General features: G+C 38.4%; 1 protein-coding gene across 2 annotated transcripts in view; it reads right to left on the bottom strand.

The window, feature by feature from the left end:
• Window positions 1-337: 337 nt before the first annotated feature.
• FKBP7 (FKBP prolyl isomerase 7) overlaps window positions 338-13773 on the bottom strand; it is a 14889-nt gene continuing 1453 nt past the window's right edge. The window contains exons 2-4 of one of the 2 annotated variants that reach the window (XM_032293075.1): window positions 12784-12935; window positions 5457-5590; window positions 338-669 (exon numbers count right to left, since the gene is read on the bottom strand). In XM_032293075.1, coding sequence (XP_032148966.1) covers window positions 508-669; window positions 5457-5590; window positions 12784-12935 — 448 coding nt within the window. In that variant the 3' untranslated portion in view covers window positions 338-507. The remainder of the gene's footprint in view (window positions 670-5456; window positions 5591-12783; window positions 12936-13773) is intronic. The other variant, XM_032293076.1, reaches the window with a different exon arrangement.

Below are 13773 nucleotides of genomic sequence, written 5' to 3'. Positions count from 1 at the left end.
CCCGGGCAACAAGAGTGAAACCCCACCTCAAAATGAATAAATAAATAAATAAATGAAATGTATAAACAAGTGAAATGCTACTTCCTGGGTACTTAATGAATATTTTTAAAATATGAGGCACTTTAACTTTTAAAATGTGTAAAACAATTGGATATAACATGTTTACACATGCTGGCAAGGTTAAAGTTGGGAAGAGCTTGCAGTTTCTGACATATTATACATGTCCTCCTACATCCTGAAGGGAAAGAAATGCCCACTGGGACATAGGAGTCTGTTTCATGTTGCTACAATTCTTGTTTACAGAATAAAGCAATAGGAAACACAATCATACCATTCCTGCAAGTTTGCAAAACAGCTTCATATTTATTATACCAAAATCATATATGTATTGGGGTATCAAAATATTTTCTCATAGGGGAAAAATAGAAAATACAACTTGGAGAAAAGTGACTTTGTTTCATACATAAAGTACAGTAAATAGCTGAAAAATCTAGAAATACAAATATGCTATAGTTCATCGTGTTGGTACACATTGTATTCCTTGGGCGAAATGAAGCCATCGCCATCATGGTCATTCTTCTTAAAAATATCTTCTAAAACTGCATCCTGATATGACTTGTCACGTGGCTTCTTATCTTTTTCAAAATCCCTTTGCAAGTAGAGATTTATCTGGAAGGCCAAAATAACATTCCTTTAATTAAACAGTATCACAGTAAATTTCCAGTAGCTTTGAGAAATGTTTATAATAATGACACTCATATCCAAGATGACTTATAGTAAATGATGCAACATTTTGAAAAGCTATTTGAGGTTGTATTTTTCTTACTCTTTGAAGCAATGTTTTGGAGAGAAACAGGTCTTCAAATTAGTTTTCCCTGAGATGATAGATGGTTAGTGGTGCATACTCAAAGACTGATATTTAAAATGAATTTTGTTGAAATTAAATGCTTTCTAATAATCTGTGCTGTTTATTTTATCAAAGGAAAATCATTCATGACTGCCATTAGTGAACGAAACTCAAACTGGCATTTCTATAATCTCTAAAACTAATGAGTATGTTGTATAATCAATAAAACTCAACCATGGGTTTAGAAATAAAATTTAGTGTTTTAAGTTTTTCTGTGCTTCCATAGCTCTCCTCCAAATCTATATAACTAAAATAATCTCTCTAATATGTCAAATAAAGAATGAAATCCTGAAGTATTCACTAATTCTCTATGTAATATAAAATTTCTCTATGCAAACACACATTAAAAATATTGTCTGGCCGGGCGTGTTTGCTCACGCCTGTAATCCCAGCACTTTGGGAGGTTGAGGCAGGCGGATCACCTGAGGTTGGGAGTTTGAGACCAGCTTGACTAACATGGAGAAACCCTATCTCTACTAAAAATACAAAATTACCCGGGTGTGGTGGTACATGCTTGTAATCCCAGCTGCTCGATAGGCTGAGGTGGGAGATTCTCTTGAACCGGGAGGCAGAGGTTGCGGTGAGCTGAGATTGCTCCATTGCACTCCAGCCTGGTCAACAAGACTGAAACTTTGTCTCAAAAAAAAAAAAAAAGCCAAAAAAAAAAAAAAAAAAAATTAGCCAGGTACTGTGACTGGCACTTGGAATCCCAGCTACTCAGGAGGCTGAGGCAGGAGAATAGCTTGAACTGGGAGGTGGAGGTTGCAGTGAGCTGAGATTGCAACACTGCACTCCAGACTGGGTGACAGAATGAAAAAAAAAAAGTATTGCCCAATATAGTAGCCATTAGCCACATGTAACTAATAAGCACTTGAAATATGGCTAGATCGTATTGAGATATGTTACTATAAATGTAAAATATGTAACAGATTTTGAAGATTTCAAAAGTATATCTTATTGGAAACTTTTACATTGATCTATTGAAATAGCAATATATTAAATATATTGAGTGAAGATAGATCATTAAAATCAATTTCACTGATATCTTTTTACTTTTTAAGATGTGCCTATAAAAAATTTAAAGTTATATGTGTAACTAAATTATATTTCCATTGGAAAGCACTAATCTTTATAATTACTAAAGAAGGCAACGCACAATCATCTGGAGGTAATGTTCAGTAAGGCTGGCATTACAGAGGCAAGAGTATTTTTGAAAGCTAGAGTTTGAGAGGTTTTTAGCAATACATATCTCAGGGTCAACCCATTGCAAGTAGACTTTATTTTAGAGCAATCAGTGGACCTTAATGAAGGATATATCAACTGTTCTCAAATGGGACTTTTGAGCGAGACACATTTTTTTCTTCTAGCTGGAGCTTAGCAATCCTATGTGGTGTAAATCATTTTTAATAGCTTCAAATATTTCTCAGTTTCTAAGTTAGTCAATTAATTTTTTCATTTCACTCGACTCCTTTTCCAGCACACTATAGAACAGAGGTATACAAAGACAGTTGGTAAGAACATGACCTTAATTTTGCTAGTAATGGGTTCCACACTATTTTCCACTTTTTAATTTAATAAAATACTGTATTTCCCCCATTTTCATTAATATTAAAGAAATATTTTTTCTTTGTTGTTGTTGTTGTTTTGAGACCAAATCTTATTCTGTCGCCCAGGCTGGAGTGCAATGGTGCAATCGCAGCTCACTGCAACCTTTGCCTCCCGGATTCAAGTGATTCAGCCTCAGCCTCCTGAGTAGCTGGGATTACAGGCGCCCGCCACTATGCACAGCTAATTTTTGTATTTTTAGTAGAGATGGAGTTTTACCATGCTGGTCAGGTTGGTCTCGAACTCCTGACTTCAGGTGATCTGCCCGCCTCAGCCTCCCAAAATGCTGGGATTACAAGCGTGAGCTACTGCGCTCAGCCCCTCTTTCTTTTTTAACTGTTCCTTCCTGCACACTGATGAAATAGATTAATCTTTCTGACAATGAATAAAATTGTTTTTATTTTTAGTTCATGTTTCAAATTCAGCCTTTGCCTTAGATTTGCTGTGTGTTCTTGTGCAAATTAACCTCTCTGAACCTCAGTTTTGTCCTCTGTAAAAGGAGGTAAGTAAGTAGTTATATTTTAGGACTGATGTGAGGACTAGAATAATGATTATGACCATCAATAAAAAATAGCTATTGTTATTCAAGTGAGTAAAAATCACTCTCGTCCATCTGGCAATAAAGCAGCTGATATAACATAGACAACTGGAAAAATTGTAGCTAAGTAGATTACTATTTTGGATTGTGTCTATTTTTATTTTCCAGAAAATAACTTAAGATCCCCTAATGTCTTACTGAGAAGTATTCATACTGCAGAACATGGTTCTTGGTGTGCCTGTGATAATAAGTGGTCTGTGTGCACAGGCTGAGCTCTTGGGTACCATGTGAATTTGTCTGCAGCTGCTATTGACTCTAAAAAAGGGTGATAAGGAGTCAGTAGAGAAGTACACATTGGGAACAATATGCCACCCTTGTAACTGCTTTTCTTCTTAAGAACAGGAAATGTTCCCTTCTCTTTCTTCCATTGTTGGCCAACCAAGTTGCCTGAAGAGAAAGTCATTACTAATATCCTGGTGTAAGAAGTTGAACTGGGTGGGGAAAGGATTGGCAAGGGAGATGAAAAAGACTCAACATCACTTGAAATCAGCTCAGTTATCTTTTACTATTCACTTAGGTGGTAGAGTTATGTATTTTGAAATGCCTCCAAATTAGCTAAGAGGGGAGATAGCTGATTTACTCATGTTAAGCAAAAGTATGGTCAGTGGGACTGAGTAAGACAGTAGACTTTAATAAATAGTATTAGACTTGAGGTCAGGCGCAGTGGCTTACACCTGTAATCCAAGCACTTTGGGAGGCTGAGGTGGGCGGTTCATGAGATCAGGAGATCGAGGCCATACTGGCCAACATGGTGAAACCCCATCTCTATTAAAAATACAAAAAAATTAGCTGTGTATGGTGGTGCATGCCTTGTAGTTCCAGCTACTCAAAAGCCCGAGGCAGGAGAATCGCTCAAACCCAGGAGGTGGAGATAGCAGTGAGCCAAGATCGCACCACTGCACTACTGCCTGGGCAGCAGTGTAAGATTCCGTCTAAAACAAAACAAAACAAAACAAAACAAAACAAAACACACACACACACACATATATATATATGGTATTAGACTTGAAACATTCATGATTTTCTCTGAAAGAAGCAGTCTGGACCCAAAGTTAAACATACAGTAGTGGGCCAGGAATGGTGGTTCACATCTGTAATCCCAGCACTTTGGGAAGCTGAGGCAAGAGAATCACTTGCGGCCAAGAGCTCGAGACCAGCCTGGGCCACATAGTGAGACTCCATCTCTCCAAAAAAGAAAAAAAAAACATTAGCTGGGTATGGTGGCATGCTGGGGTGATCACTTGTGCCCAGGGGCTCAAGGGTGCAGTGAGCTATGATCACTCTACTGCTTCCTGGCATGGGCAACAGAGCAAGACCCTGTCTCTAAGAAAAATTTAAAAAATTAAAATGTAAGAACAGTCATGAAGCCAGATTGTCCAGGTTATAATCCTGGTTTTGCCCCTTACTACTATGATATTTTTGGCTAGTTAACCTGAGTGTCATTTTCCCCATCTACAAAGTGGAGATGATGACAATAGTCTCTATTCCATAAACTATCATGAAGATTTGATAAGTTCATATACTTATGTGCTTATAAGTAGTAACTGGTACTAAAATTACAAAATAAAAGTTATCTATTACCTTTTGTTTTTTGGAGACAAGGTCTCAGTCTATCTTCCAGGCTGGAGTACAGTAGGGCCCAAGCGACCTTCCTACCTCAGCCTCCTGAGTAGCTGGGACTATAGGTATGCACCACCATGCCTGGCTAATTTTATTAAATTTTTTATAGAGATGGGGGTCTCCCTATATTGCCTCGGCTGGTCTTGAACTCTTGGGCTCAAGCAATCCTACCACCTTGGCCTTCCAAAGTGTTGAGATTATAGGCATGAGCCACGCTCCCAGGGCAATTATCATTATTATTACAAGATCTTTATTACAAGACTGAGATACAGAAGTTAGCTGGCTAAACTCCTTGCTCCTGTTTACCAACTTTCTAGCTCACTCAATTCAGATCCTTGCTAGCTCTTTTCATAATCCCATGTCCTCCTCATAATCCTATGAGGCGTGAATTATTTGCCCTGTTACAAATTCTTACAGTGCTGCCTGAAAAAGAGATACGCTAGTGTAGTCTAGAAACTGGAAGAGCACTGTAGAGATGAATAATTCAAGATTTTAATGACTCTCTTGCAGGTAGAAAGGCAACTGAACAGGATGACTCACAAGGTTTATACTGAAAGAGCTTACAGCTTTTTCTAAGAGCTTAGATATTTTTTTTTAGTGACCAGCTCTATAAAAGCAGTGATCAGAGCCCATGTTAGCTAGACCTAAAAAATAATAGTTGTAACACATGTATGTAAACTGTGATTAAAAAAATTAGACTATACACACGAAATTGGTTTGAATTACCTCGGCTTTAGAGAGCTGTCTGTCATTATCCGTGTCTATCTGTTTAAATGTCTCAATGCTCCGTGGTCCTTTGGTCACAGCATAAAGTTCAATCTCAAAAATCAGAGTAGCGTCAGGAGGAATCTTGCCTTGTGCTAAGGGTATAAATTTTAACAGTTTAACTTACATTAAGATATGTTTCAAATATTTATTCATAAACTGCCATAACCATATTATATTATTTCATGTTGATAAGAATTGCTATCTGAATATTTAAAAATTTAATGTTTTCTCATCTTTCATAACTTTTTTTGCCTTTTCAATGGTTTTCTTTTTTGTTTTTTTTTATAAATACTTTTTTAGGAATTTTTTTCCCATATGTTTTTAAATCAAGTCAATTCAAAGGACTTATAGGACCACTATTTCTTGCTTTATTTAAGTGCAAATCATAAACTTTTTATTAATACATGGATAGGACTCTCCACATCTGTGGGTTCTGCATCTGTGGATTCACCAGTCTTGGCTTGAAAATATTCATACAAAAAAAGGAGAGTTGTGTCTGTAATGAACTTGTACAGACTTTTTTCTTGTCATTATTTCCTAACCAAGATAATAACATTTTACATAACATTTACATTGTACTAGATATTATAAGTAACCTAGAGATAATTTAAAGTACATGGGAAGATGTGCAGAGGTTAAATGCAAATATGATGCCATTTTATATCAGGAGCTTGAGCTTCTGTGGATTTTGGAATCCATGAGAAGGTCTTGGAACCAATCTCTAACAGGTTCTAAGGGACAACTGTACTCTCCTATGGAGATGCATGGGCAGGAAAGTTTCAAAGCATAAATGAGTAATCTTTTAGAAAATGATTTTGTTTAGCTATTTGGAAGCATAAATAAAACATAAGTATCAATATATTTGTCTTTCAAATTTTCTATAGACATTAAAAAATAAGTACAACGATAGAAAAATCCAGTAACAGGCCAGGCATGGTGGCTCGTGTGTGTAATCCCAGCATTTTGGGAGACTGAGACAGGAGGATCACTTGAGTTCAAGACCAACCTGGGCAACGCAGTGAGACCCGGTCTCTATTAAAAAAAAAAAAAAGAATTAAAAATAAGAGAAAAATTCAGTAACAATTTTACAAAGAAATTCCTAATCACAATACACACTTTTAAGCATTAAGTTAAATACCTCTCTTTATTTTTATTTTTATATTTTTATTTATATTTATTTATTTATTTATTTTTGAGATAGTCTCACTCTGTCTCCTAGGCTGGAGTACAGTGGTGCTCTCTCTGCTCACTGCAGCCTCCGTCTCCCAGGTTCAAGCCATTCTCCTGCCTCAGCCTCCTGAGTAGCTAGGATTACAGGTGCACACCAGGCACTGTATTACTAGTAAGGACAGGGTTTTGCCACATCGGCCAGGCTGGTCTTGAACTCCTGACCTCAGGTGATCTGCCGCCTTGGCCTCCCAAAGTGGTAGGATTATAGATGTGAGCCACTGCACCTGGCCAGAATAGCTCTCTTTAATTAAGTTAACCTATTAGTTGATGTCACAGATTTTTTTTTTTTTTTTTTTTTGAGACACTAGTCTTCCTCTGTTGCCCAGGCTGGAGTGCAATGGTGTGATCTCGGCTTAATGTAACTTCTGCCTCCTGGGTACAAGCATTTCTCCTGCCCCAGCTTCCCAAGTAGCTGGGATTACAGGTGCCCACCACCATGCCCGGCTAATAGTAGGGACGGTTTTTACTTTTAAAAGAGACGGGGTTTTAGTAGGGATGGGGTTTCACCACATTGGCCAGGCTGGTCTCAAACTCCTGACCTCAAATGATCCACTGGCTCAGCCTCCCAAAGTGCTGGGATTATAGGCGTGTGCCACCGTGCCAGGCCATGATGTCACAGATGGTTTTTAATAAGCTATGGGCTACTTCAGATAAACATTTCATAAAAATGACCTGCAGAAATGACTTGCTAAGGAGCAGCTGGTTGCTTGTGTCATCAGTATATTGCCAGTGTCCCACACAGTGACTGGTCTGTTATAGGCAGTCCAATATTTGCCAAATGAATGACCCATATCACTTAATTTTAAAATGTTTGTGCTTGGAAGGAAACAGCAATTTCTTTAATAAAAAAGTGAAGCAATATTGCCGAAGTCTTTATATAATCTGAAGAGGAAAGAGTTTGTGAGTTATAGACAAAAAGAGTAGCAGATTAGTAGTTTTCAAAGAGAGAACATAGAAAGATCTACCCATGCATCATATGACTAATGTAAAAATCCTCACCTAATGCACCACATATTACCTGACTTTAAAGTAGAATGCTAGAGATTGAGTCAATGATCATTTTATAAAACCCATTCCTATTTTGCCCAGTTATAATCTCCTTATGACAGAAAAACAACTCCTGACAATAGTTCAAGGCAAATTCCAAACACAAATTCAAATTTATTTATTTACTTTTTGAGACAGAATCTGCTCTGTTGCCCAGGCTTTAGTACAGTGGCACGATCTCGACTCACTGCAACCTCCACCTCCTGAGTTCAAGTGATTCTCCTGTCTCAGCCTTTCGAGTAGCTGGGAATACAGGTGCATACCACCACATCCTGCTATTTCTTGTATTTTTAGTAGGTATCAGGTTTTCCACCTGCCTCGGCCTCCCAAAGTGCTAGGATTACAGGTGTGAGCCACTGCACCCAGCCCAAAATACAAATTCAAATTTCTTAAGAAAAAATATCATAGGTACATATGCAGTTTCTGAACAATTTTGCTGTAAACATAGAAAATATTGGCCAGGTGCAGTGGTTCACCCCTGCAATCCCAGCACTTTGGGAGGCTGAAATGGGTCAATCACCTGAGGCCAGGAGTTCAAGATCAGCCTGGCCAATATGGTGAAACCCTGTATTTACTAAAAATACAAAAACTAGCTGAGGCATGTGCCTGTCATCCCAGCTACTCAGAGGCTGAGGCAGGAGAATTGCTTGAACCCTGGAGGCAGAGGCTGCAGTGAGCCAAGATTGCACCACTGCACTCCAGCCTGGACGAGAGTGAGATTATGTCTCAAAAAAAAAAAAAAAGAATATATTGCCAATTACTTCTTTTTCATTTGTTACAGAACTACTTATGTTTAGAGAAGCAGATCAAAGAAGTAGAAGTTAAGGTAAAGAATATATACATACCACATATATTGTTATTTAAGCACTAAAAAGTCACATGCATTTCAAGACATGCGGGGGTGCTCTGTGACATGAGACAAGGATATATTGCCGAAGAAAGACTTCTTCAAGTACTACCTAAAATAAAGTTATAGCTAATGTTAGGTCTTAATAACAAATTACTTTTAAAAGGTTACTTAGTCAAGAAGTTGTCTGTTTAACAGTTACTTAAGATCTACACTGCAACTTTTAAAATAATGTAATCCAAGGTATTGTAATACAGGCAAGGCCAGTATTCACTATGGTCCAATTACCATACTTTTTGGGCCTCAGTTTCCTTACCTGTAAAATGGGGGTGCTGGTGGTATTACTATTAAATTTATCACTTTAATGTTTGTTAGAGATACCTCCAATTGAATATGTACTTGTTTCATGTCAAACTTCTATATCTCTGCAGCAAGTTTCTGATTTATTAAGAGCTTAGGCAGCCTGGGTAGTCATTCATATCTAAGCATAAATTAGTTTATGAAAAGGATAAGCTAAGTAATCCTTTGCCTGATGGTAGTGGACGCTGCATGAGCACCTGATGATGACAGATGTGGGTGCTCTAGATGGGAGAGTGCGTGCTCTGGTGGTAGGCAGAATGTGGAGGCATCTGATGACACAACACAAGACAGAAAGGAAAACTTTGAAAATGAAGAAGAGACTGAAAGGCAAACTTTGCCTACGTCACTTTGCCTAGAAGTGGTCTCAACTTTTGACAACATTTTTAGCACAACTATTGCATTGAACTTAATTTATTTTCAATTTTCTTTCTCTTTCTCCCAGGTTCCTATACAAATAAAAACAGGATATATAAATTATGGTGCCATGGGAGCTATTCTGATGGGATCAAATTATTGGCAAAAAGCATTAAAAATAAAGCCGAAGTTATCTGGAAATTGTCTCTTTAGGAGTTTTAAGCCCGACTGGGTCTGACTTGCAGCACTGACCTCCCCCCAATCCAATGTGTGACACTGATGCCCCAATTTTGCTGGAAATAACTCTTTTTTTAAAAGATACTTTAAGTCTTTAAAAGTGTGCAGATCGTGCATGATTGTTACATAGGTATACACATGCCATGGTGGTTTGCTGCATCCATCCCCCCATCACCTACATTAGGTATTTCTCCTAATGAAATAACTCTTAATGACTAAGACAACTGCCTCAAACGAGGCATGCCACTTCCATGAAATATTTGGGAGCAATGCCAATATCTCATTTTGGAAAATCTAACTGTATGCTATTTCAAATAGGTGGAGTTAGCAGTGGCTCTAAATAGGATAAGGAGGCAGAGATTCTTTCTGTATAGCCTTCAAGCAGCAACCGGGAGCAAGGACATAGCTAGGCATGCAAGGTGTCTGTCTGTCAGGCTGCCCATCCTCTCTGCCTGCTTTACAATTTTTCTTCTCTATTCTGCTACACTTAATTTTTGTAATTTAAAAATTTAATTTTGGAAAAATCAATACATGCACGATAAAAATTTCAAATGGTACAAAATGTTAGAGTGAAAAGAAATCTTCTCATCCTTGACCCAGAGGCCTCCTTCCCAGGAACACTTAATGTTATCAGATGACTGCATATTCTCCCAGATGTATTCTGTGTAGATACATGCATATGTGAAACTCCTCCTCTGAAGTACAAGCTCATAGAGGATTGGGAGTCGTGTCTACTTTGGCCACTGCTTTATGCCCAGTGCCTAGAACAAAGTCTGGCACTGATGCTCAATATATATCCCCAAAGTGGAATATAGTCTAGTTCACTTTTTTTTTTTTTTTTTTTTTGACAGGGTCTTGCTCTGCTGCCCAGGTTGGAGTGCAGTGGCAAGACAGATCACAGCTCACTGTAGCCTCAACCTCTTGGGCTCAAGGGATCCTCCCATCTCAGCACCCTGAGTAGCTGTGAGCACAGGCAGATACCACCACTCCTGGCTAACTTTTTAATTTTTTATAAAGATGGGGTCTCCCTACATTGCCCAGGCTGCTTTCAGACTCCTGGGCTCAAGTGATACTCCCACCTTAGCCTTTCAAAGTGCTGGGATTATACGCATGAAGCCACCATGCCTGGCCTCTACTTTATTTTTAACATATTAATAAGTGTAGCTCTACTTCATTCTTTTTACTGGTTGCACAGTACTTCATTGTATAGATATACTATAATTTATTTAACTAATTTCCTATTGATGGATAAGCAGGTGGTTTCCAGCCATTTGCTACCTTCTCCCCCCAAAATGCCTGCAGTGAATTTTCTTTTACATATATCGTTGTGCACATTTCTGGAAATGGAACTGGATAAGAAGATATGTGCATTTTCATTTTTTTCTCTTGAGATGGAGTCTTGCTCTGTCACCCAGGCTGGAGTGCAGTGGCCCAATCTCAGCTCACTGCAACTTCTACCTCCCGGGTTCAAGCGATTCTCCTGCCTCAGCCTCCGGAGTAGCTGGGAGTACAGGTGCACTTCACCACACCCATCCAATGTTTCTATTTTTAGTAGAAACAAGGTTTCACCATATTGGCCAGACTGCTCTTGAACTCCCAACCTCAAGTGATCCACCTACCTCAGCCTCCCAAAGTGCTGGGATTACAGGCGTGAGCCACCATGCCTGGCCTGTATTTTCACTTTTGATGACAATTGTTAGAGAGCTTGAATGATTTACATTCCCAGCAATGGTGCTGGTTTTTCCATGCTTTCGCCAAGTTGTTTTTGTCTTTGGGAATCTAATGAGTGAAATATGGTGTCTCATTTTTGTTTTAATTTATCTTTAATTGTAAAGAAAAGTAGGTATTCTCATACACTTAAAGGCCATTTGTAGTTTTTTGTTAGTGGGCTGCTTATTTATGAATTTGGCTCATTTCTAGGGATATATCCTTTTCATTATTGGTTAGTAAGTCTTCATACATGTTACAAGTATTTTCCCATTTATTTGCTTTATCTAGGTTTTCAGATCTTTTTGCTCTAGGATTTTTAAAAATAGGCAACATATTGAAGAAATAAGATCATTTCTTGCACATTTGAAAGCTTGTCCTGTATTGGGGTAATAGTGACTGGCAGATTACTATATCTCAGATATTCCTTTTACAACGTGCCATTGCTGTCCTTTTATGCTAAACCCACATGTTCTGGTTTCTGAGTTTTACAAATTTAACTTGGGTACTGCTTACCTAAGGTCTGTGTTATAAACATTTATGTAATAATAACATATGCTGAAAACAAATAAAAATGCCTAAGGTAGAGCTTATAGAATATATACAATCATCATAATGTTGCCACAATGTAGAAGAAAGAACTCTGGCCAAAGATCTATATTCCAACGATGTCATGTTATCTTTAAAAGCAAAAAGAGGGGACTGGAGTGAACTAGATATAGCTGAAGGTCATTGGGTTCTATAGTTCCTTATTTCATCTTTTTATTTTTATTTATTTTACTTTTTTGTTTTTAATTGTGGTAAAATATACATAACATAAAATTTACCTTCACAACGATTTTCAAGTGTGTTGTTCAGTAAAGTATGCTTACACTGCCATGCAACCAATCTCCAGAACTCTTTTCATTGGGCAAAACTGAAACTCTATACCCACTGGCCAACACTTCCCCTTTTCCCTCTCACTTCCGCCTTTATCAATCACCCTTCTACTTTGTCTCTACTAATCTGTCTACTCTAGGTACCTCACATAAGTGGAATTATACAGTATTTGTCTTTTTGTGACTGGTTTATTTCATTTGGCATAATGTCCTTAAGGTTGATACATGCTGGTGCATGTCTCAAAATTTTCTTCCTTTTTAAGGCTGAATAATATTCCACTCCATTTTTCTTTTTTTGTAGAGCAGGGTCTTGCTGTTGCTCAGCCTGGTCCTGGCCTCAAGTGATCCTATCCACCTTGGCCTCTCAGAGTGTTGGGATTACATGCATGAGCCACTGTGCCTGGCTTCCATATATGCATATATTCATCTTGTTTATCCATTTCTCTATCTATGGACATGTGGGTTGCTTCCATCTCTTGGCTATTGTACATGGCTGCTATGAGCATGGCTGTACCAGTATTTCTTTGAGACTGTGCTTTCAATTCTTTCAGACATATATACCCAGAAACCTATGAATTATTTTTTAAATATAACTCCAACAAGAAATTAAAATTAAACATCTTACCATAGCCTTCCTTTCCATATGCAAATGAAGGGGGTATAACTACTTTTCGCTTTTCTCCAGGGCACATATCCATCATAGCAATGTCTAGGCCTTTTATGACTTGCCCAACACCAAGAACAAACCATTTGGGGTGGCCTTCATTTTGTGTCCGGCTATAATAAAAAACAATACTTAAGTAAACTGATTTCAAGAAATCAAACTTGAAAATACAGCTGGGCGTTTAAAATTGAAATCCTCTCTAATCATCATTCCCACATAAGCACTCTTTCTAAAACCCTTAATGGGGTATTTGACTCAAACTTGAAGTATAATTTGCCCAAAGCTAATCATTAAGAGCCATCTCATTTTTAAAAATTGTTTTCTTTAGAAAAACTATTCAACAGTTAACTTTTTTTTTTTTTTTTTGAGATGTTGTCTCACTCTGTCATCAGGCTGGAGTGCAGTGGCGTGATCTTGGCTCACTGCAATCTCTGCCTCCCGGGTTCAGGCAATTCTCCTGCCTCGGGCTCCCGAGTAGTTGGGACTACAGGCACGCACCACCATGCCCAGCTAATCTTGGTATTCAACAGTTAATCTTTTAATGGGTCTCCAGCCCCTAACTAGCTGCATGGCTTGTACAAAGAACTCATTTAACTTCTCTGAGTTTGTTGTAAAAAATGATGGGGCAGGTTTAGCTTTAAAAAGTCATTTTAGCCGGGCGCGGTGGCTCAAGCCTGTAATCCCAGCACTTTGGGAGGCCGAGGCGGGTGGATCACGAGGTCAAGAGTTCAAGACTATCCTGGTCAAAATGGTGAAACCCCGTCTCTACTAAAAATACAAAAAATGAGCTGGGCATGGTGGCGCGTGCCTGTAATCCCAGCTACTCGGGAGGCTGAGGCAGGAGAATTGCCTGAACCCAGGAGGCGGAGGTTGCGGTGAGCCGAGATTGCGCCATTGCACTCCAGCCTGGGTAACAAGATCGAAACTCCGACTCAAAAAAAAAAAAAAAAA

Source organism: Sapajus apella, unplaced genomic scaffold, assembly GCF_009761245.1.
Source record: "Sapajus apella isolate SASKATOON/1434 unplaced genomic scaffold, GSC_monkey_1.0 scaffold28, whole genome shotgun sequence".
NCBI classification, from domain to species: Eukaryota; Metazoa; Chordata; class Mammalia; order Primates; family Cebidae; genus Sapajus; species Sapajus apella.
Note: the sequence above shows the minus strand (reverse complement) of the source record. Positions and strands in the feature narration are given on the sequence as shown.